The sequence below is a fragment of the Labrus mixtus genome, chromosome 8 (assembly GCF_963584025.1).
Source record: "Labrus mixtus chromosome 8, fLabMix1.1, whole genome shotgun sequence".
In the NCBI taxonomy this organism is placed as follows: Eukaryota; Metazoa; Chordata; class Actinopteri; order Labriformes; family Labridae; genus Labrus; species Labrus mixtus.
The window spans coordinates 10707987-10732016 of NC_083619.1; the positions used below are offsets into that span (position 1 = coordinate 10707987).

At 38.5% G+C, this 24030-nt stretch overlaps 1 protein-coding gene across 1 annotated transcript in view; it reads right to left on the reverse strand.

Moving 5' to 3' along the window:
• Positions 1–1085: 1085 nt before the first annotated feature.
• Positions 1086–24030, reverse strand: part of slc1a7a (solute carrier family 1 member 7a) — a 50008-nt gene continuing 27063 nt past the window's right edge. Inside the window, exons 3-11 of the mRNA XM_061044236.1 lie at positions 19216–19431; positions 11439–11481; positions 10082–10313; positions 9729–9828; positions 7318–7551; positions 5558–5752; positions 4075–4209; positions 3678–3777; positions 1086–1405 (exon numbers count right to left, since the gene is read on the reverse strand). Coding sequence (XP_060900219.1) covers positions 1139–1405; positions 3678–3777; positions 4075–4209; positions 5558–5752; positions 7318–7551; positions 9729–9828; positions 10082–10313; positions 11439–11481; positions 19216–19431 — 1522 coding nt within the window. The 3' untranslated portion in view covers positions 1086–1138. The remainder of the gene's footprint in view (positions 1406–3677; positions 3778–4074; positions 4210–5557; positions 5753–7317; positions 7552–9728; positions 9829–10081; positions 10314–11438; positions 11482–19215; positions 19432–24030) is intronic.

Genomic DNA, 24030 nt, shown 5'->3' on the forward strand with positions numbered 1-24030 from the left:
TTTTTACCATTTCTTGATGATTTCTTTGCAGAGTTGGTACATTTTTTTTTTTTTTATCAATTTCCGACTACTGTGAAATGTTTCTGTAACAAATACAGATGGGAATCTCTTGAAGACATATTGACATGGTAGTAAAATCTACATTTTTTATAATATTTGAAATAGGTACATGTACAGCATATATGACATTGATATGGACAGAGTTCAGAGTTTGACCTGTGATCATGGGCTTGTGTTGTTTCTGGCCCCGAATGCTTCTCCTTTGATTGTTTAAGGCAAAGAGGGAATACAATGGGATGCAAGGACGCCTTAACATGACTTGGACACAAGGGGAAACACTTGTCTTCTTCTTTATTGTGACCTTTATCTTGTTTTTGCCTTGATTCCGGCGTTAGTGTACAGTACTTTAGGTGTGTAAGAGGCATTGAACCCACTGTGACTTGGGACGACAAGGCAGAGAAATGCAAGGAAGATGTTTATGAGAATATTTGGGAAAATGTAGATAATCCCCTCCTTTGTAGACCCTTAAATCGGATCCCGACTTTGAAAAAACTGCATTTCTGTCTTGTATAAATAGTTTATAATCATGTCCTTGTCTCTGTGTTGTTCTTGTTACTGAGTCAGTGATGTAAATAGAAAAATGCTCCAAACAGGAAACATTTCTCCTGAGTTTCATCAAAGAGGACACAATGACAACAAAAAATAAATAAATATACAAAACCCCAACCAATATAATCCTAAGAATAAACCAAACCAAAACAAAGATTATTGAATGTTTTTTTTCCCCATAGTCCACTGAGGAAGAGGTTCCTTTTATAATATCTCATTTCACCTATTCTGGTCTTCATGACTCATGGATCTGTGCGGATGAAGAATCAGCTTTGTCACTGCTAGTACCAGATAATACATCTCCGATAAATATGTACACACAGACAAACATTCACAATCAAACGTGGGTAGTTATGTAGAAAAATATGTCTTTTTCTTCAGGGTTATCTCCATTCATCCGCAATGGGCCGCTCTCCTCGGAAGGGAACAAATGTGTGAACTATGTCACCTCAATCTTTAATTTATTATTCTTCTCCGGCCAACTCTGCAGCTGTGGACATGCCAGTTGCTGTCGGCAAGGCGGCTGCTTTTATACGTTAGTCTCCAGCCCGTTCATATCTACGGCACAGTGGTCCTTGTCCCTGTGCGCTCTCTTGTGGTGAGAGGTGTGACCGTGTTTCTTCTTCTCCAACGGCCTGATCCCCTCCTCCAGCTGGATCAGCCGGGCCACGTCCGGGCCGCGGTGGTCCTGCTTGCTGCCCGACGGGTGCGGCTGGTAGCATCCGTTTTTCTGATTCTGGTAGGTCATCATCTGCTGGATGCTTATCATAGGCTTAGTTTCACAGATCAGAGGTACCTGGTGCAAAAGATGGTGAATGAGGAGAAGAGGCAGTTTCAGAATCCAGAATTCAGAATCTTGTTTTTTTAAAGCAGGCAGTTCACATTTTCAAGGAAATTAAGAGTGATTATGAAGAAAGGATGCTGTCTCCTGCATCATGTCTGAAATTTTGTGAATCCTTTTAGGCCATTTTCTAAATGTTAAATGGCTCAGCTAAAATAATTCATGTTTGTCGGTAAATGTTATTAAAATACCAGCATGCATTTTATGCTCCCTGGGAAAAATGTGTTGCCTAATCATGAAATGATTGAAATCAAATTCAATTACATTTTAACCAAAAGAAAGGATGTTGTTTATTTTAAAATCTAATACGATCCAAAGGTCATCTGGTATATTTATTAAAGGAGTAAGTAGAGAAATAAAAAAACGTCTGACTGAGAGTTTGATGAGTGTATTAGAACTACACGTGTTAGTTTTAGAGCTACAGCAGCATGTACATTAGCCTAGCATAGCGTAACAACTGAAAACAGGGCAAACAGCTAGCCTGACTGTGTATTAAGAGAATACAAGGTCAATTTTGGAGGCCACGTCAGAGCCTACAAAATACATTGAAAGCTGCGGTAAGACAAATAACATGAAAACTGTTGGTGAACATTTAGCTACTTCTGTAGCTTTTTTAATCTGATCCCTAAAATATAGACCAGCATGCTAGCTCTCTGTTTCCGTCCTCCCCTCCTATCTGTTTGATTGTTTTTTTTATCAGCACTATGTTGGATAGCAAATTGCATATTTAAATCAACAAGCAAACATGGTACCAAATTAAAATAGCAACAACTAGATGCGCTAACAATCTAGTAACGACAGATAACAGGATGAGTGGGACGATGCTTCTCATCACATGAAGTGAATTTATAGGAAAGACCTCAGACAAAGCCCTCTCTTTGTAGTCCATTTCAGATAGCAATTCTGCTACTGCGCTAAGCTGCGTCATCATCAACTAGTCTAAAGACATTCACATGAGCCCTGTTCAGATTGCTGGATATTTTAATATTTTTTTATTTTTTTAACATCCCTGTGATGTTTCTATATGAATGTCGTGGAGGCGTATTTGAGGGGCAAAGTGAGCATAGCGCTCTGTGTGTGTGCAGAGCTCCCACTGTGCCTTCTTGTCTCCGTAAGACGTAATGAAGGCTGTCCCAAGTTATGGCGCTGTTGCGAGCAGCAATATGAAAAAAGGGGTATTGATTCCGGAAAATATTGGTTTCCCAGTTTGTGAATTCAAATAACCTTGCAGGGTTGTGGATGCGCGAGAGCAGCGGGAGCTCCACATACACACACAGTTAGACATGCACACACATACACACAGCGCTGCTCATCCCTGCAGTCTCCGCCAACCCTGTCTTGCCTCTGCTGCGCCTCTCTTACTACCTCTGAAGACGGCTTAGAGGAGGGATTACTTGATTATGCCTCTGCGACATTATTCATATTGAATTTGAAATGTCACGTGAATGTAAATATTGCGCCTTGCAACGGCAGTCTGTGAAGGGCTCGTGTCTCTTTCTCTCTGTTTCACTCAAGAGTAGACTGACTATCAGAATACCTACTGTACCTCAGACAGCAGGGTTTGTGAAGGTTAGAGCGAGGAGTGATTGCCAACATATTACTCCCTAATATTAAATTCATCTTGGACAAACAGATGAAACATAAACAGAATCAAATGTTTGTCTGCCAATAAATACCTCAGCAGTCAAGTCAAGTCTCTTGTACCTTTTATATTTGGATCCCACAATAACGTCACACAGAAGCTAGGCTATTAATCTGGCTTTGCCATTTTTTACTGAAACTAAAAATTTAGCATATTGTTGTCCGCTTTTAGAAGGCATGATGATATGGGAACCAAAGAAGACAAATAAATAACAGCACTTTAACCAAACACAGACACAAAACCCTGTCCTGCCTACGCTCACATTTACACAAAAGTCCATTCAGAAAGAGGAGATTCACTGTAACCCGTCCTGCCTCCTGCTATCTATGCAAAAACAGAGAGCGATTTTCATCCTCTCATCAATACTGTCAGCAAAAAGTAAAAAAAAAAAAAAAAGTCTAGAAAGTTGGGCTCTTGATTTAATTCAGCTTCAAAGCCTTCTTAAATAATATTCTAATTAAAAACATTAAAGCGGCTTATTTCACAAATCCCTTTTCTATCTGTCCCTGCGTTACGTTAAGAAGACATTAAAAGGACGGTTTGCAACTTCAGTATTCACATAGATGTGTTCATGCACGAGCTCACCTGTTCTCCTTCTTTGACAAAATCTTTTCTGCAGATATGAGCCATAATGCCTGTAGCCAGAGCATCACCCATCACGTTGACCATGGTCCTGAACCGATCCCTGGGTGATGAAATCAAAAGTCATTCACAGTTCTGATAAAACTCAAGAGAAATAATTATAATAATTATTAACCAAAAGTTGTTGCAGTGCTTAGAGCTTGTACAATTTATGCAGGTTTATGCAATGCAGAGGGTTATGATGTTTAAAATCAAGGTACATGCTGTACTCTAATACATTGTGGTGAATGCATCTGCATATACAATCTGTCATTTACTGGAATATATTTACATGTAATAAACACTTCATGACTTAGTGACTCTGGCTGCGTTCAGCAGGAGAGAGTAACCCTTTACTTACAAAGCCCAGTCAACAGCAATGATGAGCGTGATGTCATCGGTAGGCAGACCCACGGAGGTCAGCACAATCACCATAGTAACAAGTCCAGCCTGCGGGATTCCAGCTGCACCGATGCTGGCTGCAGTGGCAGTGATGCTGAAAATACAGACAGAGGAGAAAAGTGCTTTTGTTTTAAGAACAAACAGTCCTCGTCAAAAATCTTTTGAAAAAAAATACATTTGAAAATGATTATTTGTTGGGTGCAATTGAGCAAGTAATTAAATCAAATGTATGTAGGGACAATGGTTAAAAGTACTCAAAAGTGCACTTAGTTTGGAGATATTCATACCAGAGGTTGTTTTTTTTTACGGTTACATTTCAAGTGTAATATCATGCTATTTACAAGCCGAGATGTGTTTTTCTAACAACAGTCCTGACCTTGTGAGACTCAGATGGACATGACAAGAAGCCATGAGAATATCTGCAACATATTGTTAAAGGTGGTCAGGTATCATCCTCAATGCAGTCTGACGATTTTAACTAATTTAAGTGTGTTAATAATTCCTTTTCCACTGTGCAAGAGGAATTAGAGCTATAGAGAGAATATAGGAGCATATATTCAGTCTGAGACCTTAGACATTGAGCTCAAACTGACACACTGTCCCTCTGCAGGGAGGTTTAGGATGTTGGGTCAGCATGCAGATGGGAAAAAACTCCATGGTCCGCAGCCAAACGGCACGGGAACAGGACGCAGCGAGAGGAGAAAATTATTATAATTCTGGCGTGACAAGGGAGATGAGTAATGCAGGTCATATGGGTTTTACTGCCAAGGGATTATGAGGGAATGGGCACAGACTGCAGCCATGAGGAGAGGTCTGCTTAATGTTATTACAGTCGGACATGTCCGAAAATTAGAGGATTGACGGGACATTATCATAGACCTGGATGGGGCACAGGTAAAGTTGGTGAAAATTTTTAAGCTGCTTGTGTTTTTGGTAGCAGGACCGATGGTGTTTGTGTGGAATTCTGTGTGTGTGTGTGTGTGTGTGTGTGTGTGTGTGTGTGTGTGTGTGTGTGTGTGTGTGTGTGTGTGTGTCTATCAGTGTCCCCGGGGCATCCAGACTGATTTAGCAGGAATCAGATCAAACTAAGAAGCTCATATGAGGCGTAATCTGTGTGACATTTACATTTATGTGTATCTAGTAAATCCCATAATATTTGATATTAATTCAGAATTAAACTGAACGTGTGACGCTAGATTAATTCACATGCTGCACTCAAAACCATGTCAGACTGTCAGAGACTTTCAGAAATCACTGTTGATACAAACATCTGTCCATACAGTTATTGAACTGAACCATTTCGACTTATCGGAATGAGTAAGAGACGAAAAAACAAGGATATTTCATAAAGGAGCCACAAGGCTTTTAAACAAGTGACCTCCTTTGATTGTATTTAAGGAAGCTCATAAACGTCTTTCCTAGATGGTCTGAGGCAGCCTTACCTGATGGTGATGATCTGTCCAAAGTCGAGCTCATAATTATTCACTTGGGCGATGAAGATGGCTGCCACGGCCTCGTAGAGCGCCGTGCCGTCCATGTTGATGGTAGCTCCGACAGGGAGCACGAAGCGGATGATGCGTCTGTCGATGTGATTGTTCTCGAGGAGGCACTTGAAGGTGATAGGCAGAGTGGCGGAGCTGCAGCACAAGAAGATACATGTTTATAGATGTTATATCTAGTTATAGATGTGACCTTTGAAATAAAATTAGAGGCTTCTTACAGAAACTGTTTACATGGGATGACTATGTATAGAGGATCACACAAGAATACACAAATACATCTTTTCTGTTATTATTCTAGGTGGCATGAGTCTGAGTCTCTGAATTGCCAACGTCCTAAAACACAGCGTACAAAACTTGTCCAATTTGTGAATTCATTTCTCATTGTATGCTTAATGGATTGATTTAATTTAATAAGCTGTTAAAAGTCTTTATATGTGGGGCTGGTGGCGCAGTGGTTGGGGCGCGCCTCATGTATGGAGGCTGTTGTCCACCAGGCGGGCGGCCCGGGTTCGTATGTCATTCCCTACTCTCTCTCTCCCTAATTTCATACTCTAACCACTGTCCTGTCTCTCCATTGGAGGCACATAAAGCCCAAAAATAAATCTTAAAACAAAAAAAAGTCTTGAGCGGTGGCCGATAGCCTATTGACTATGTCACGCGCCCCAAGTAAGGAGGCAATAGTCCTCAGCGCAGCATCCATGGGTTCAAATCTGACCTCTTTGCTACATTCCCACAAACTCTACTCCCAACATTACCTGTCTCTCTTCAGCTGTCCTATCCGATAAAGGCAAAAAGGCCCAAAATATCTTTAAAATGTATATGAGGTATTGTGAAGTATTTTGAATTGTGTTCAGAAAATTGCTACTTTAATAAAAGTTATAGTTAAGGTTGATCATATCCTTAATAAAAGAAAGTGTGCACATATATGTACATTTCCACGAATCTTTGATAAAAAAAATCTACCAAAGTTTTCTTTATTTTGTAAGCAAAGGCCATTAAGTAAGACCTGAATGTTAGAAAATTATTTCAATTCATTCAGTTTAACTTCTGTCTTTGCTTTAATAACGCATAATGACTAACAAAACAAAAAAATCATAACAACCTTCACTGTTTTCATTAGCAGGAGATAATATCCTGGACTGAACCTTCATCTTACTTACACCCAAATGCTCGCTAAACATGCTGTTCACCTCACTGAGAGGCTTTGAGGTGTAGTGTTGTAAGATTAGTCTAACCAATCACAAAATAAAAGCCCAGAGGTGACGCACAAGGTTAAAAGGTTTACACTGGAATCCAACAAACATCCATTTCATTCAAAGCTAACTCCATTATCCACTCCATGAACACCGAGCATGTACAGTAAAAGCATCTCCAGTCAACGTCCGTACTCTCAGAGTACCATTAGTCTTAGCGTATCATTTTAAAATTGAAGTCTTGCACTCAAGCTGTTCTGGAAAACATCTCGATGGACATTTAATTTATACATTTAAATACAATTTATTAAAATATTTCATTAAGTCGTTCCTTGTGGGAACCAAGAGGAGCCTCAGCTGACCTCACATGAAAATGCAAAGCAAAATGTAGCAAACATGAATACATGGGTCGATTCTCAGCTAAATGTTTTTTCCTGGAAAAATTAATCAAAACTGATAGACCCCACTTTTAAGAATGAGATCACTTATAAATAAAATGGACTGTACCTAGAGGAGGTTGCCAGGGAGATGAGCAGAGCTTGAAGGATGCCTCTGATGTAAACAATGGGGCTTTTTTTTGTGATGAAGAAGTACATGGCTGGGAGGATAAAAAGACCGTGCAGAACCAAACCCATTACTACTGTAATGGCATAAAAACCCAGCTTCTTTCCCATCGCTGAAGGGTCATCCATCTCAAGGATCTTTCCAGCGACCAGAAACACGATCCCAAATGGGAAATACCTAAAAAGGAAAGAAGGAAGGAAGATAAAGTTATTCAATTAACAATACCTGTATCAGAAAAAGCCTCCATACTGCCTTAAATGAGGTATTTATTACCAGTGAGAATGCATTATAATTCATCAGCATCGCATAAATGGACTTGTTTCTTCTTCTCCAAAACATACTATTCAGAATTATTTATGTTATGGCTGCAAGAGTGGCAGTGCAATTATAACAGAGAGTCAAATGCAAATAATTAGGGTTTCTGAGACAAGAATCCTTACAGTGTCTTTTCAATGTAGCAGCTAATGATAGCTTAGCTGTTCTAAATCAAACATTACATGGTACTGATAGTCAAAAAAATCATCATTAAGTCTATTGGGTGTCATTGGGTGTGTTGAGAGAATGAATCCAAAACGTTTTTCTCAGGGCCAGTCAGCTCGTCTGTTAGGCATTGTGATTTTCTCAATCCCATAGAACTGACATGAGGATGGTTTCAGGGGTATTCTGGTTTGCCCAATGTAACCTTGGCAACGGGGACATAGCAACATGTAGATCACTTGAGTGGTTTTGCAGTTTATAGATCCATAGAAATGTTTCAGATGTACCCTTATGTTACCAGTGTTAGGTAACATAAGGGTACTCACTGTCAGCAAATACTCAGATCTTGTCACAGAATCAGAAACAGGAATTGTTTTCTCTCTTTGGTCCCATTTTTAAAGTCATGGTGCATCTACTGTTCAAAAAGATTGGCATAATCCGCCATCAGTAATCAGCAGGTACTAACATGGTACTTGCAGGTAGCAGGTAGCTAGCAGATATAATTTTGACTATCTTAGTTATTTATGTAATGACTAATGTGATATTGTAATAAATAGTAAGTAAGTCAATTTTTATTTATATAGCACTTTTCACAGACATTAGCCACAAAGTGCTTTACAAAGATATAAAATACAATAAACGTTAGTAATAATGGTGTAGTTAGAATTACCATAATAGGAATAATAACAACAAGAGCACATAAGAAAAAATGAAAAGTTAAAATAAATAAAACAAAAAATAGAACAAAAAGAAAACATTTCCCAAAATAGAATGAAACAGTACGTTCACAGCGCATTAATTGATTCTGAAAGTTATCCAAATGCCTGCCTAAACAGGTGTGTCTTAAGTTGACTTTTGAATTTACAAAAACAGATTCAGCCGAGCGCAAAGACACAGGCAGAGCATCCCAAAGTCTGGGAGCTACTGACTGGAAAGCTCGATCTCCACGGGTCTTGAGGTGAGTATGGGGAACAGGGACAGTTGTTTTGAGTTTGACCTGAGGGGCCGAGTCGACTGGTAAGGGTGAATCATTTCCACTATATAATCAGGAGCCTTAAAATGAGGATCTTAAACTGGATTCCGAATGTAACCAGGAGCCAATGGAGGGAGCAAAGTACAGGAGTGATCTCTGGCAGCGGCGTTCTGAACTGATTGCAAGCGATTAAGGGAGGACGCACTGAGAGAGTTGAAGAGCAAGTTGCAATAATCAATACATATGAAATGAAGGCATGTATGAGCATTTCAAGTTTAGCACTGGAAACTAGAGATCTCAATTTACTTAAGTTTCGTAGGTGGAAAAACATTATCTGGTGAGTTGTTTAATGTGGTTGTCAAATGAAGACTTGAGGAGGCAGCATGGGAGAGGGACCCCAAGTTCTGCAAGACAGACTTATCCTGAGCAAGGACTAAAACCTCTTTTTTATCAGCGTTAAGCTGCAAATACAGAATACAGCTAAGGCTCATGGGAATGCCATTGATGTACATATTTGTTCAGATTGGGGTTGATGATTAAAATGCATTGGGATCACCAAAGTCATTTATATCATACTTGTGAAGACCATTTATTAATATTGTAAGACATCGATATGATAGAGGCACAAGGAAAACACAAGGTGTCGAAAATATTGTCAATAAGGATTAATTCTCTTGAGACCTTGGATGTATTGAATATCATTGAGAATTTTCAAGGTATGTGATTCTGTTCTAAACTGATGGACCAACTGAGCAAAAGACAAGATTTTTATGCACATTCATTGTGCCAAGCTACAAATAAGAACATCTTAATTTGAGCACAAATTTCCACACTTGCTGCCACTATCTGTTAAAATTGGTGATTTTGTCTTGGTTAATGTCTGCTTTCGAAATGAAACTCTTACCAGATGACAATAGCGACAATTTTCAGGACCGCTTCGTTCACACTCTGGCAGAAGTTGACCAAAGCACTTCCATTGGGACCCATTCTTCCCAACATTATTCCTGAGTTTTAAAGAAACACAAAAGCAAAATGTGCATACATGAATAGATAGACATGCACTTGAAATGCTGTAAATGTTGCAATTGGTAAACAAAAAAGTTGCCATTATCTGATGGCAACACATTTAAACTAATTTATGCAAACATGAGAGCTTGCCAATACTGCTATTATGCAAATACAGAAGTTTATCAATAGCAATCAGCATGTTATATAACAAAAGGTTTTATTAAGTTTCCAAGCCAACCAGTGACTCACCCATAGTAGCAGAAAAAATCACAATCCCGAGCACGTTCATGCCCTCGCTGGTACCCGGTGATGTTTTCATGATGACGTCAGGTGGCGGCGTGAGATCCAGAGAGAAGTTCTGGATGTCCGTGCCATTGTCATCCTGTATGCCGTAGATGTAGAGTCTCCGTGTTGTGGTCTCATCCAGGATCTGAGCCACTGTAGGTTTGGGGATGAGCTCAGGGACTCTTGCGGTTCGATACTTGAAAGCAAAACATATCACAGGCCCCGACATCAGTGCAGGAAACATGACACCAAACAATTGATTGCAGGAATTTGTCACACAATAATGAGACATGTGTGGGCTCATATCACAGGTGTTCATGTGGTTCAGTGGGTTTTTTCTGACAGGGATGACAGTGAAGCCTTCCTAGCCTTTAATTTCCTGTAGCCAACATGTAATCTTTCATTTTAAAGAAACACATGTGGAGTGAAAGAGGGATCAAAAAATATATCTGCCTCAAGAGTGAGAGATAAAGGAAGAGACTGACATTTCAACACACATTTTCTCTAGCTTTTGATAAGATTAGATCTGAGGATTTATCTTGCATGTTTGAAGGCTAAATATGAAGCTACAGAAGGCAGTCGGTAAGCTTACAGCATAGAGTCTGGAAATAAGAGAGAGAGGCTTTCTCTGTCCTGATGGCATGTATGTATGGTGTGCATGGGGGATTTGGTAACACTTTATATAAAGGTCTTTGTAATAAGCCAATGTCAATATGAAATAAGGATCTCTTTATCCGGCTATGTGTTTATGACATGTATGTGTAAATGCTGATAATAGCATCATAAAAATACTGTTTTTTAGATTGGGACACTTCAAAGGAACTTGTGAACAGTTTATAGTATATTGTTAAAAACCATTTATAAAATCTTGGGTTTCTTTTTGATTCTTAAATCACATTTATTGACTTTAAATAATGACTCTCTTCTGCAATAATGTTTGTGCTTGATTAAGATAAACTCTTATTTGCATGTATAATTATCAGTTTGTAACAGTTAACAATGATTTTGACAGCTCTTTGATGTACAGAGAGAACAATGCTTTGTTCCGTTTAATTCATCTTTGAATAAAACTCGATGACATACTGACTGCTGAGGGGAGAAGGGCTGAGGTCAGATCTAAACTCTCTCAGATGAGTGCATTGTATAGATATTAGATATAAAAAGATATAGATATAGTTTTAGATATAAAACACAGTGTTACTGACACAAAATATATCATAATGCTTCAGTATTGGTTTATAAGCACTTCATTTAAACTTGGTGTACGTTTTCATTTTAAACCATCGGAGCTGTTCAGTCTTTTTTGTATCTTTGCTCTTACCTGTTGAAAAGTGGCCTGAACCAGGTTGGCAGGAAACATGTTGCTGTGGAGAAAGAGAATAATAGAGAAAGGTAAATGTGAATATACTGTAATAAGACATACAATAAGTGTTTCCAAAGTATCACAGTGGCTTATTTAAGACATTGTTCAACCTTAACAACAATGCTTTAATTTATCTCTTCACAATATGCATATCATAATGAAACCACACTGCATACATGCTCCTGCCACAAAGAGCCCTGCAGGACACACTTTAATACCTCATCCTGGTACAACTCCCTCACCACCAAACACAAAACAAAACTCTCCCGCATTGTTAATCAGGCCAGAAAAATAATCGGTTCATCCCAACCTACCCTCTCTGAAGTGTATAACCACTCTGGGATCAGGAGAGCCACCCTGGTCACACAGGACCCCTCTCACCCCCTCTGCCCCTCCTTCCAGTTACTGCCATCAGGCAGATGCTACAAAGTCCCTCTTGCCTGGAAAAACATCTACAAAAAATTGCGGAGAAAAAAAAGCATTGATCTTGGCTGACGAAAACCTTCGGATCCTCATTCTTTCCACGTTAGGAGCTGCTCAGATAGTAGGAAGGTGATATGCTTCAATGATTCCCCTAAAGGTGTGAAATATTAGTGAAACACTCTTATCACACATGAGCAAAAGGATAATGAGGGCTCGGGAAGAAGGAGGTGGAGCAGGAAGGCATAAAACAGAAAGAAGTGGAACATGGAGATGATAGAGGAAAAGGTGTGAAATATAAATGTGTGTGTGTGTGTGTGTGTGTGTGTGTGTGTGTGTGTGTGTGGGGGGGGTGGGGGGGGGGGGGGGGGGGGGGGGGCTGTGATAGCAACAGCCACAGCAACAGAGAAAAATAACATAAAACATCTGGTGAATTTCATAGACCCTCAATCTGCATACAAATCAATAAGCTGTTTCAGCAGACCCTCTGAACATGGGTCCTCCAGCTGAGTGTACTGTATAAACCCTGTGATTCTTATAAGAGCAAACCTGCGCGATGGGCCGAAGATCACCCACTCCTCTGAAACAACATGGCATACAGTATCTTGTTGGTGTTGCTTTTGGTCTGTTCATATTCATTATGTCTGAAACAATTCCTGTGCAAAAACCCCTCGACACAAACAATCACTGTGTCAGAACTATTCACAACTTTATTTTCCATTGTTTAAATGCACCCTGTTTCGTCCTCAAACCAAAATGTATGCACTATGTATACTGTACAAGCTCTCTCTTTATATTATCATACCCTTCTTCTCCATGTATGGTTAAACAACCTGTTATACTAGCCATGTTATATTTATTTTAGCATCCTTTCCCCTTATGTCTCATTATCTTACTGTCAGCAGTAAAGTTATCAAAGTTTACAACAAACAATGAGCAGCTAAGCATACAAAAATAATATGAAGAAGAAGAATCATTACCATAAAACATGAGAGATGAGATGATGAGGAATAACAAGTGAATCCAGCAAATGTATGTCAAAATCGACCACAAACAATATATACATCAAATATTTAAATATGCATCGTGGGCCCCTTATTGACATTCAAATATGTGTTTTTGCACATTGAATATTTGTGCAGCACATTTGATGCACACCAGCTATCATTAAACATGATGAGAGTTGGAGAAAACGCGTTTATATTACCGTTGCTTTAAATAAAAAAAGGTTTTCCAACAATCAAACACATTTTAAACAGTAGTGCTTGCACCTCTTATCATCTACTCATGTCTCTCTTTATAACTGTCTTATTTCTCTATCATCTGCAGCTGTCTGTCTGTCAGTCAATCTGTCTGTCTGACTCAATAGATTGCATAAAAGTGAGTGATCACGTAACAGCGCACCTGTGACATGGCACAGTATGGATGATTGATGAAAAAATTGATGGATTAATGCAGAGGTGTAAAGTAACGAATTACATTTACTCGCGTTACTGTCATTGAGTAGTTTTTTGCTGTACTTATTACTTTTTAAGTTGTTTTTAAAATCTGTACTTTTACTTTTACTTAAGTAGATTTTCTGTTAAGTATTGTAATTAGCTACATTTTAAATCACATCCGTTACGGAGTAAAAAAAATCGTTCCTTCATTGCACCGGAGTGACGAGAGACAGAGAGACAGAAAGAGACAGAGAGACAGAAAGAGACAGAGACAGAGAGAGAGAGAGAGAGAAAGAGACAGAGAGAGAGAGAGGGAGAGAGACAGAGACTCTTTTCTTGACTCGGTGCCACTTCAGCACGGATTAGCACCTCCACTAGAGCGGGTCTACCTGCTGAAGGTGTTTATAAACTGATGTCTTTGAGTTCAAGAGGATTCAAATAAGTTGGCTGTGGCTCTTACTCTCGGGCAAAGAAGTGGCTGAGGATGCTTTTTCTCACTGCAGCGATTTTTCGCACTTAAATATAATAGAAATCAAGTATATCCTCTGAAAATAACTCTGTGAGTCATGACTGTCAACAATGAGTGTGATGTTTTCCGAGTTTTCCGAGTCCTATCTTCAGTTTGTTTACATCGCCAGGACGGCCGGCTGACTCCTCCCCTCTTATAAAAGTTGTTTAATTGAGGGACTAGAGAAAAGAAGAATAACATACTGTACTCACTGCTTAACTGTGTTTCTAGATCACAGTCATTTCAGGTAAATTTACATGCAGTGTGAAGATACGAGCATAATAAAGATCACTAGCATTAGCATGCTAACACAACAATGCACCGCAAGTTGTTTTGGTTTCATGCTGGTGCTCAAGGGCGACATCTGCTGGATCAAAAAATCGCATATAAAGCCTTTAAACATTTCCCTTCATAAAACAGCTGATTACTTGAACATATAATCCTTGATTATTTATTCATTTATATTTTGTTTTTGTCAATGGGGTAGAAAAGAAAATGTTTATCTGAAAAGATAAATCTTTGTAAAGATTGGCCTTTAATTCAAAAAAACTTTGAGATTAATATCCTCTCATCCTTTTTTCACGACACACGAGAGATGCGTTGTTAAAAAAAAAGTAACTAAGTAACTTTTACTTAAAGTAAATTTTAAACGAGTTACTTTTTACTTTTACTTGAGTACATTTTTAAACTGGTACTTTTACTTGTACTTAAGTAAAATTTTATCAAAGTAACAATACTTTTACTTGGATCGTATATATTAGTACTCTTTACACCTCTGGATTAATGTATAATTACTGTAATGTCCCTCTCTCATGGTTCACTGGCTCTCATTTTGTTCACTTCATATAATTAAATGGGACCATTATGCACTGCTTTAAAGACATAGGCTTGTCTTTCAGTCACATGGCAGAGGAAAGTACAACAGTATGATCCCTGCTCAAGTGACTAATTGTAATGCTGGAATGATCACTTTAAAGACCAACAGAAATAATATCAATGCCTCTTGTACTACTTGGGTCTACCATTCTTAGTAGGCCACTGTGAGTCAGGTTTAAGTGCTCTTCAACATTACATGCTGCCAGAAGGAAAAGCACAATAGCAGGCATATTGCAAAGCTCGTTGGAATGAAAGCCAATTACCCGTTTCTACCATGCCTACACATAGGCTTTTACATTTTCTTTATACGCCTTTGACTTTTTTATTGTTGTGTCACACAAATTAATGAACAAATTAATGAAAGAATAAACAAACAGATAAATAAACAAATCATAAATGCATAAATAAGCTTCATGCTTTACAGAAAAACTTTTAATTAGGAATTAAAAATAATGAACTTACTTATTAACTGTTTTGTGACATAAATATTAGATTACATTCCCCTTATTATACATATCCCTCTGAACTGGATTTGTTGTAAGAAAGGTTCTGTAAAAATAGAGGTTATTTTGAATATTATTAAAGGTTTAGTGTTTCACAAAGGGGGATGTTTTGGTTGAAAAGTCGATGCGACATGTAAATCTGAAACTTTGTATAACATAAAAGTGTTTATCTGAGGGAAATCTTGTGGTGGGTGAAAGGGTTCAGTGGTTCTGGTTCTTTTTTGTAAAACCTTAACTCAATGTTTTTTTTAATATTAACCTTAAGCAAATGTTTTCACTAAATCGATTCAGTACTTTTGATGCTGAAACCTAACCAAACTTCCTTTTAAACAATCTAACTATGTCATGGTTAATGTTGTGACACAGTTTAAATTTGTTTAGGCCCAAACAATAGTTGTTAAGGAGAATGATTCCAGTCAGTCCAGTTTGATATCTGCAAGTGAAGTATTACTCCTGTTGATTGCCCTGAACAGAATTGGAAAAAAAGTGTGAATTTATAAAAGTGCTTTAAAAAAAGAGTTTAAAAAAAACAAAACAAAATTTCCTTTAGCTGCGTTATTGGTGAAGTTATCCAAACTTTCTAAGTTTTATTTTTGGGCTTTTGCCTTTGTAGGATTGTTGATAGAATTGGATCAGGAGAGAGAGAGTGAGGAATGACATGCAGGAAAGGAGCAGCAGGTCCGACGCTAACCTGGACGCTGAAGTCTCACTATGCTGCACAATAGGGATGTAACAATTCACTCAACTCACGATACGATTCACGATACTGGGTTTGTCTCACAATTTATTTTACTAAATGAGACTTAATAAAATTTTGGAGATGTATGTGTATTTGTGCATCAGGGCGAAACTCTGCCGTGCGCGTTACAGAGAGCAGAGGAGAATTGTAAACATGCGACCATGTAGAGACAGAAATGACATGCCGTCGTGTAAATAAGATAAATAACATAAGGATATTTAGTTTGTTTAATAAAAGGACAAGGTCCTGTTTTGTAGGAAATGTATCCTTATGACTTCTGTTGTGATCTGGCGCTATGTAGAAAATAAAATGAAATAACTGCGATTCGTTTTTTCAGAGAATCGATGTGAACCTTGACACTTTTGAATCGATTTTTAACTCCCCCTTAATCGTTACATGCCTACTGCAGAATAACTGAAAAGATCATAGAGTGCGTATCTGTCCTTCATTCTAACTAAGCAAAAATTATTTGACTGCAAGACATAATTGTTTTCAGTCTGCCTGAAAAGCGACTTTCATAGAAGTGATCAAATCCAGCACTTTCTGAAGCACCCTTTTATTGGTATTTTAGATGGATATCTTTAGAGCCTGGTGAATACAAAAAATCATTCTGTAGCTTTCTTAACAAAGAGTCTGTCAATCACAAGTGAACCTGCATGTATCACAGGCTGTAAATCCCACATCAACACAAAGCTCTAATCATGATCCAAATTCAAACGGCACACTTCAGCTGCAAAGAGATTAAAAGGCATATTGTATTTTACAGCTTGTGCATTCAACAGAGTGATTTAAAAGACATATGGCAAAGACATACAGGCACAATATGGTGCAACTCAATTCCTTTTCTGTACGGATTTGACCACCGCAGCAGCCTATCATATATTTAAGACGGCGAAAAGCAGGCTAATGAAACACTCTGACCCCAGAGGCACTAATAAATCAAAGTATGCACATATTCATACATACTGTGACACACACACACACACACACACACACACACACACACACACACACACACAGACACACAGACACACACACACACACACACACGCACACACACACACACACACACACAGGGCTGCAGACACTGGGGCCCATTTGCGAGTGTACCAATATAGTATGCGTCCATGATAGATGAAGGCTGTAAAGAAGCTTTGCGAGATAAATCCAAAGCACAGCTGTGCTCTGTGAAACAAACACACATACACAAACATGCATCAACATCCTGTGCAGGACAGAGCTTCACCTCTGACACATGATCACTACATGGTTGGATTACAGAGGGCCTTGACAGTTTGTTCCTCCTTTTTTTTTACTGTGTGATTGAAATTCAATCAAAAACATGCTTTTGTTATTAAATATTCCAAATAAATAAAAAACAAAAAAACAAAATCGACATAGGAAAGAAAAATCAAGAAATAACATTATATAGACTAAAAATGGGAAAATGTCATGCAAAAACTTATTTTTTCTCCTGCTTCTTATGTATTTGTGTGAAAATATGGAGAGACATCGGCTTAGCAGCTCCCTTTGTTGCAGGACTTTAGCCGACTGACCGACTGTCACACTGACCCAGTGGCTCTCAGGCCTCACCGTCATCATGTCTCTCTGTGCGAGGCTGACCCAGGTTCACCTCAAACACTCCATTCTTCTGCAGCGCTAATTAGCTTAGTGCAGTAAACCACTGGCACTCAAGGCTCCAGGCTTTACTCTCTGACCTCGAGCAGCAATTCCTAAACTTCCGAGCTCAAGAAATAGCACGCATGGCAAGAAATTAACATATCACGGATAGATTAAAATAGCTTTCAACAGAGGTCATGATCAGGGAGCACCTGTGCTGTAATTAACATGTTAACACCGGGTTTGCACATTTGTCTCTCTCACGTTTGAACGATGAAACAGAAATTAAAAGACATTACTCACACAAACATTGATTAAATTAATTCATTTTGAAATCAGTTCATACTTGTCTTTTTTCTATTTGATGTAATAACAGAATTTGTTGCTGAACACACACAAACTCTTAGAAATCCAACTCATTTGCCACATTTAACAGAGGCTTGATTAAAAGACATGCAAATGATGAGATTTGATCATCAATCTTTTGTGCTTATGACCTTAAAAGAGCAACACATACTTATTTTGAATGGGTTATTTTAGTCCTGAATAGCTTAAAATGTCCAACAGCTCATAAGCAAAGATTTATGATTAAAATTAGCATTTTGAGCAGATAAATGATTTGCTTTCACAACCTCAAAACTCACCTAACAATGCCAACAGCTCTTTTGGCTTTTTGTGTCTTGAAGTATTGTATTTTTGTAAACTCTCCCTGATAAAAAAAAAACCTAATAAACTAAACTCAAATCTGGAGGGACATTGGGCCACATTTAAGGTAAAAACAAAACATAAAACAATTATTTAATAATGTATAATGGACTGACATCTGTGTCATTACAGCTGAAGTTTATTCAACCGCATTTTTAACTAGCATAACGTTAGCTAGCTGGAAGTACCTTTAGCTAACCACATAGCAGTAAGCTAGGAATGTATACCTTTCCCTTTGTAACTTTAAACACTTATAAATTGCAATGTTTGCTAGGAAAAGGACAAACACTTACATTAGCTGTTTGCTAAGTGAAGCTAATTCTTTACTTGTGTTGTTTCAATTTCAAATTTACCCAAACATCAATCCAGATTTTCACTGTTCTTTGTTTTTTTAAATGTGGTGACTCAGTAAGCAGTAAAATGATCATAGATTTTCTGATTCCGAATGATACTATTAAAAAATGTGGAACACACTAGTTTGACATTATAACAGAATTTAAGCATCCCAACCGTGTAGGATTAACATCAGAGGAAAATGGCCTTGGAAGGGAAAATGTGTTACGCGAGACAGTTAAACTTTTTTAAACCACTGCATCCTTTCCTTCAGATTTCTATGTGACTTTGAAGGCTTTATATGTTTTAATGTAGTAAAAAAGGAAGCTTTCTCTTTGTGTATTGTTAATTCTAAGGTTGTTGCTGTTGCATCCACTACGAGTGTTGTATAATCATGATATATTATTGAAGCTTTAATTCCATAGTGCCATAAATTACAAGCACTCCCATTAACAGACTGTTAAATATTGTCTCTATGCGTCTAAAAGACTGAGTCTTGAGTAGCAAACACACCTTATTTCTTGATAATGACATTTTTTTCCCAGCCAATCAACACTGAGCTTGTAATTAGAGATACATGGCTGTTTCTTACCGAATGAGATCCAGCAGAGCGTCAGCAGAGCTCGTCATCGGCTTCTTGCTTTCGTCTGAGTCCTCCTTCTGAGCAGCTCCGCCCGGGTGGATCATGTATACCATGACGATGCCCACTACCACAGCAACGAAGGTGGTCCAGAGGTAGTAAGAGATGGTCATGATGCCCAGACGACTCGAGCACTTGGCGTCCAGGGCTGCCAGACCTGACATCAAACTGAATGATGGGGGGGAGGAAGATGGAAGGTAATGTTAAAAAATCCAGACAGAAACCACTGCTAAGGAATTGAACAATTTGAAAAGTCGATTTAATTGTGCCTAAACTAAATGTCTGATCAATTGTTACATACTGTAGCAGTTGGAATGGAAATAATTTGCAACCAGTACCTTAAATGGAGTGTAATTAATTTATTATTTTTTTAACGACATCATACTTTTACCTCTTTTGTTTAGCACAAAAATCTTAACCTTCTACACTTTACTTTTTCAGATGAAGGTATTTAAAGCACCCAGATTGGAAGTGCCTTTTATTTATTTTCTTTTTATTCCCAATTGGTATTCAAAAGATTCACAGTGAGGTGTATGTTTGACTGACAGCAAATTTATCGTTTTTATCAAAGAAATGTGTCTCCCAATTGAGGGTTCACATCCTTCAGTGGCTTTCCTTGCTCATTTCATTCAGATTCATTATGTGCAAGTGAAACAGAGTTCAAATAGAGCCCAACAGTGACCGTTCACTTTTTCAGGCTTGTTCTTGTTCACTTTGTCGGTCTTGTTCTGGGAATTTCCACATTCAGATCCTTAATTTACATTTCACAAAATCCTTAAATCATGAGATTGAAGCCTGCAACCAAAACAACCAGCTACCCCAATACTTGTGACTCTAAAACATTTGATTCACGACAAAAAAATGATTGGAAAACGGAGAAAAACGCAAAGGTGCAAGACTGTGATTTTATTGCCGAATAGGAAACTTCCTAGCCGACAACCCACTGCAAATTATTCGTCTTCTTCTTAAATCTAACTTTTGTCATTGATATAGTGTTTATACTGTCGATACAAGCGTTAGTAATATCCTGTAGTTTGTGTTGTGTGAATGTATAAATTACATTCATGTGTCAAAACAAGGTTATTAGTACTATTCGTTTTAGCTACCTAACTAGCTAGCCTGCTAGAGGAACAATGCATAGGCATATGGTGCTCAGGAGGTGGGACATATTTCCATGGTTACAGGGATCTCCAGCAATCAGAGATATCCAGTGACACTCCATGACTGTGGGTACTGGGTAGTGTAGTTATTTTCCCCAATATCGTAAATAAACGATATCTACCTCATTTTCTTAAAATGAGGTAGATATCACACAAACTTGTGTCTGCTACAGGATCATATACCAGCGTTGCGCTCTCGTAGTTCGAGGTAGCTCTTGGTAAGTCTAACTTGGATGGTTAAGACATAATGGCTAACAATCAAATGCGCTATGGAGAAAATTATTTGTTTTTTTACTTCCGGAACGATACTGTTAAAGGGATACTTCACCCATCTGCATCAAGCTTTGTATCATTAGAAACCTGGTAGTGTTTTTGAATGGTCGTGCATTCTGCCCTCATTTTCCCCTGAGATGGGAAATATTTGTATTTCTAAGTCTGAAAAGGAGCCTCTGATGACGCAAAAATCATCATTTTGGGTCATCGGTGGCTGTTATGGTTAGCGTGGTGAAACTACAACGCTAATTCCTCATATTTTTGACCACTGAAGCTACTGACCAATCACAGATCAGTGGGTGGGAACTCACTCCCAGAATCGAAACTTAACGTCCGCCATATTGCTTGGAAGCTATGCTAACAGGCTCTATGGCGAAAGCTGATAATATATAAATATAAATATATAGCAGGTAGACAGCTGGTGCCGACAGGCCGGTCTTGTGTCTTGGCTGCTGCGGCCGCTCGCTGGCCGCTGTGAAGTATCCCTTCAAGCTTCATTAACCTCTTATGTTTATTTTCTAAAAAGTTGATGTAGCTGTCATTTAGTTACTTTGTTGCCACCTAGTGGATGAATAACACAACTGTATGGAAGAGTTCTTAGCTGACATCTTACGTACCTACGTTGCTTTCTAAGCAGGGAACCCTTTAATCAACCCTGATGATGGAACCACTAAGCAAAACTTGTTTTCAAAGTAGAGAAAAGCTTTTAAATGAAACACTGGCTCTGGTGTCTTAGATAAGAAAACCTGTGCCATTGAAAGAGATGAAAGCATCATCAGATCCGTGAAAACGATTCTTTAAATCAGTTCCTCTTTGTCTCTTTGTCAAGCTCCTTATCCTAAACTAAAGAAATATGAATCTCCCCGATAAGAGCTTTATTACTCCGATTTTCTTAACATCTATCTGAGCCATGGAAAGTAGGATAAAAAACTGTTTTTGCAAACACTACATAAAGAAAGGAGTGATTTGCATTTAAATAGGATGCTTTGAATATTCCTCTTGCTCTGTAATTCATCCCACTGACATGCACTGGCAATTTCTCTGTCTCAAAGCACTTAAACAACATGAGAAAAACAGACAGACATCATTTGTGGGGAGGTTTTCAAATGTAAGCACAGCAGTAGATTGGAGACGGTGAAAGAAGAGAGGGGGGGTAAAGAGCGAGAGGGAGAGAGTGAAATGAGAGATCTTTGTAGAATCTCTTGAGCCGGGGTGACAAGATTTTCTCCTTGTTTGAAGTGTAATCTCGTTTGACTTGGCAAGCCTTTGGATGGGTCTGCAGAGTCGCTTCGTGCATCCAAACATCCATCCTATCATCTGTGCAATGTTGCATTGGACAGAGAACCATCATCTCTTTTCTCTCAGTCACATGAGTCAGCCTCTCGTTGCCCAACGTTTACAGCTTTAATTACAGCATTTTCCTGTCAGCTAGTCTGCCGCTGACTTCTGTGTTTAAAAGATGCCAACAAGTGTGACAACAAAGCTGTTAGAGATTGATTTAAAGGTCCCATATTATGCTTTTTCTGGTTTTATATGCTCTTTAGTGTGTTTTCCAAGTGTCCTGTGCATGTTTAGGCACATCTATGTGCAAAAATTAAAAGTCCGCGGAAACGCGGCTTCTCCTACGTCCTCCTGTTAGCTGTAGCATTAGCCCCATGTAACACTCGGTTCTAGCCCCCCTCGATAAAAATGTGTCAGTCCGACGTCATTGTCAGTGTGAGATCACTGATCTAAGCCCATTGGCTCGTTGTGGCAAGCCCAGCAGCTCATGTTGCACGCCCGTTAACTTCTGTAGCACGCCAACGATATGCCGTAGCCTGCGGTAGCACAGTCGTGCTAAGGTGCTAATGTTTATGCTCCCCTCGGACGGAGCCAGTGGCTGCATTCCCAATATGGTAAAAGAGGCGGGACATTTCCGAGAACCGTGCTGAGCGACTGACCAATAACGACAAAGCGGATCGGCAGACCAATCAGAGCAGAACGTAGAGGGAGCAAGGAGGAGCAGTTCATGAAAACAGACACTTTTTTCGGACTTTAGCTATTGTGAACATACAAAACTAGGTACATAGATTAAATATACGAACCCCAAAGAGGGCATAGTATGGGCTCTTTAAGAAACACTTTCCGGGCTAATTTATTTCACTACACTGCAGCTCAATGCTATTTTGCAAAAACAATAATGGGTCACCTAACAGTCACACATTTGTTTAATGCCTGAGGTCACAGTATGAGTGTGGTGGGAAAAAAGGCACAAGCTGGTTTTAAAATAATTAAATGATTTGCAGGGATTTCAAAGAAAATCTCTTGCTGTAAATAATAAGGATGTTAAGACAATTTCCTGACGAACTGACAGCTCTAATTCATCAAAGCAATGCCTAATTTGTTGAAAGCCGTTGCAAAGTTAATTAAACTCAGCAAGACTGTAAGTTTTGATCAATCAATCAATCAATTTTTATTTGTATAGTGTTAACTCATTACAAGTGTTATCTCAAGACACTTTACAAAAGAGCAGGTAAAAGACCTTACTTATTGCTATATTACAAAGACCCGGCCTATACATTATGATATCCATCATGATTCATCCTTGATGAAGCGTTTAGCCATGAATGAGTGCTTTGGTAGCATAACAACAAGTGAAGAAAGTCATTATCTACAGTATTTCACTCATGCACCACATGGAAATGTTCACATATATCCCTCACAGTGGGAAATTTTCCCTGTTGGAAAGGGAGGTTTTAAAAGGGAAGACAGAGAACTGAGATGCAGGAAAGGTGTGAAAAAGACATTGCAAAAATCCAAGATCTGACTATATAATGACTTTTTTTTTGCCTTTCGATTGGTCTAATATTTGGACCTATCCACAGTATGAATGAATGAACAAATGGATAAGAACATACAGAAAGCAGAAAATAGTATAAAACTCTTGTATTACGAGACACTGGTCTTGGGATATAAACAACAAAATCCCCACTGCCAATCAATCAATCAATCAATCAATCAATCAATCAATCAATCAGCGCCAATTCATAACAAATGGAGCAGGTAAAAGACCTTACTAGTGTAATATTAACTTGAGGACTCACAGAAAAAATTGTATTTTGGGCGAAAACATTCCCACATGACATTCACCATGAAATTCCTGGAAACGATGTTAATGTACTGTTTAATGTAAACTCCAATAATATTCAACAAATCAAACATTTAGTGAAAAGAAAGAAAACATGAAAACACAAGTGAATATATACAATCTGACTTCAAATCTGCTATATATGCAACTTCTTCCAGTCAAATGGACCCAGTTGCTGACAGCCGTATGACCTCTTGGATCTCTTGT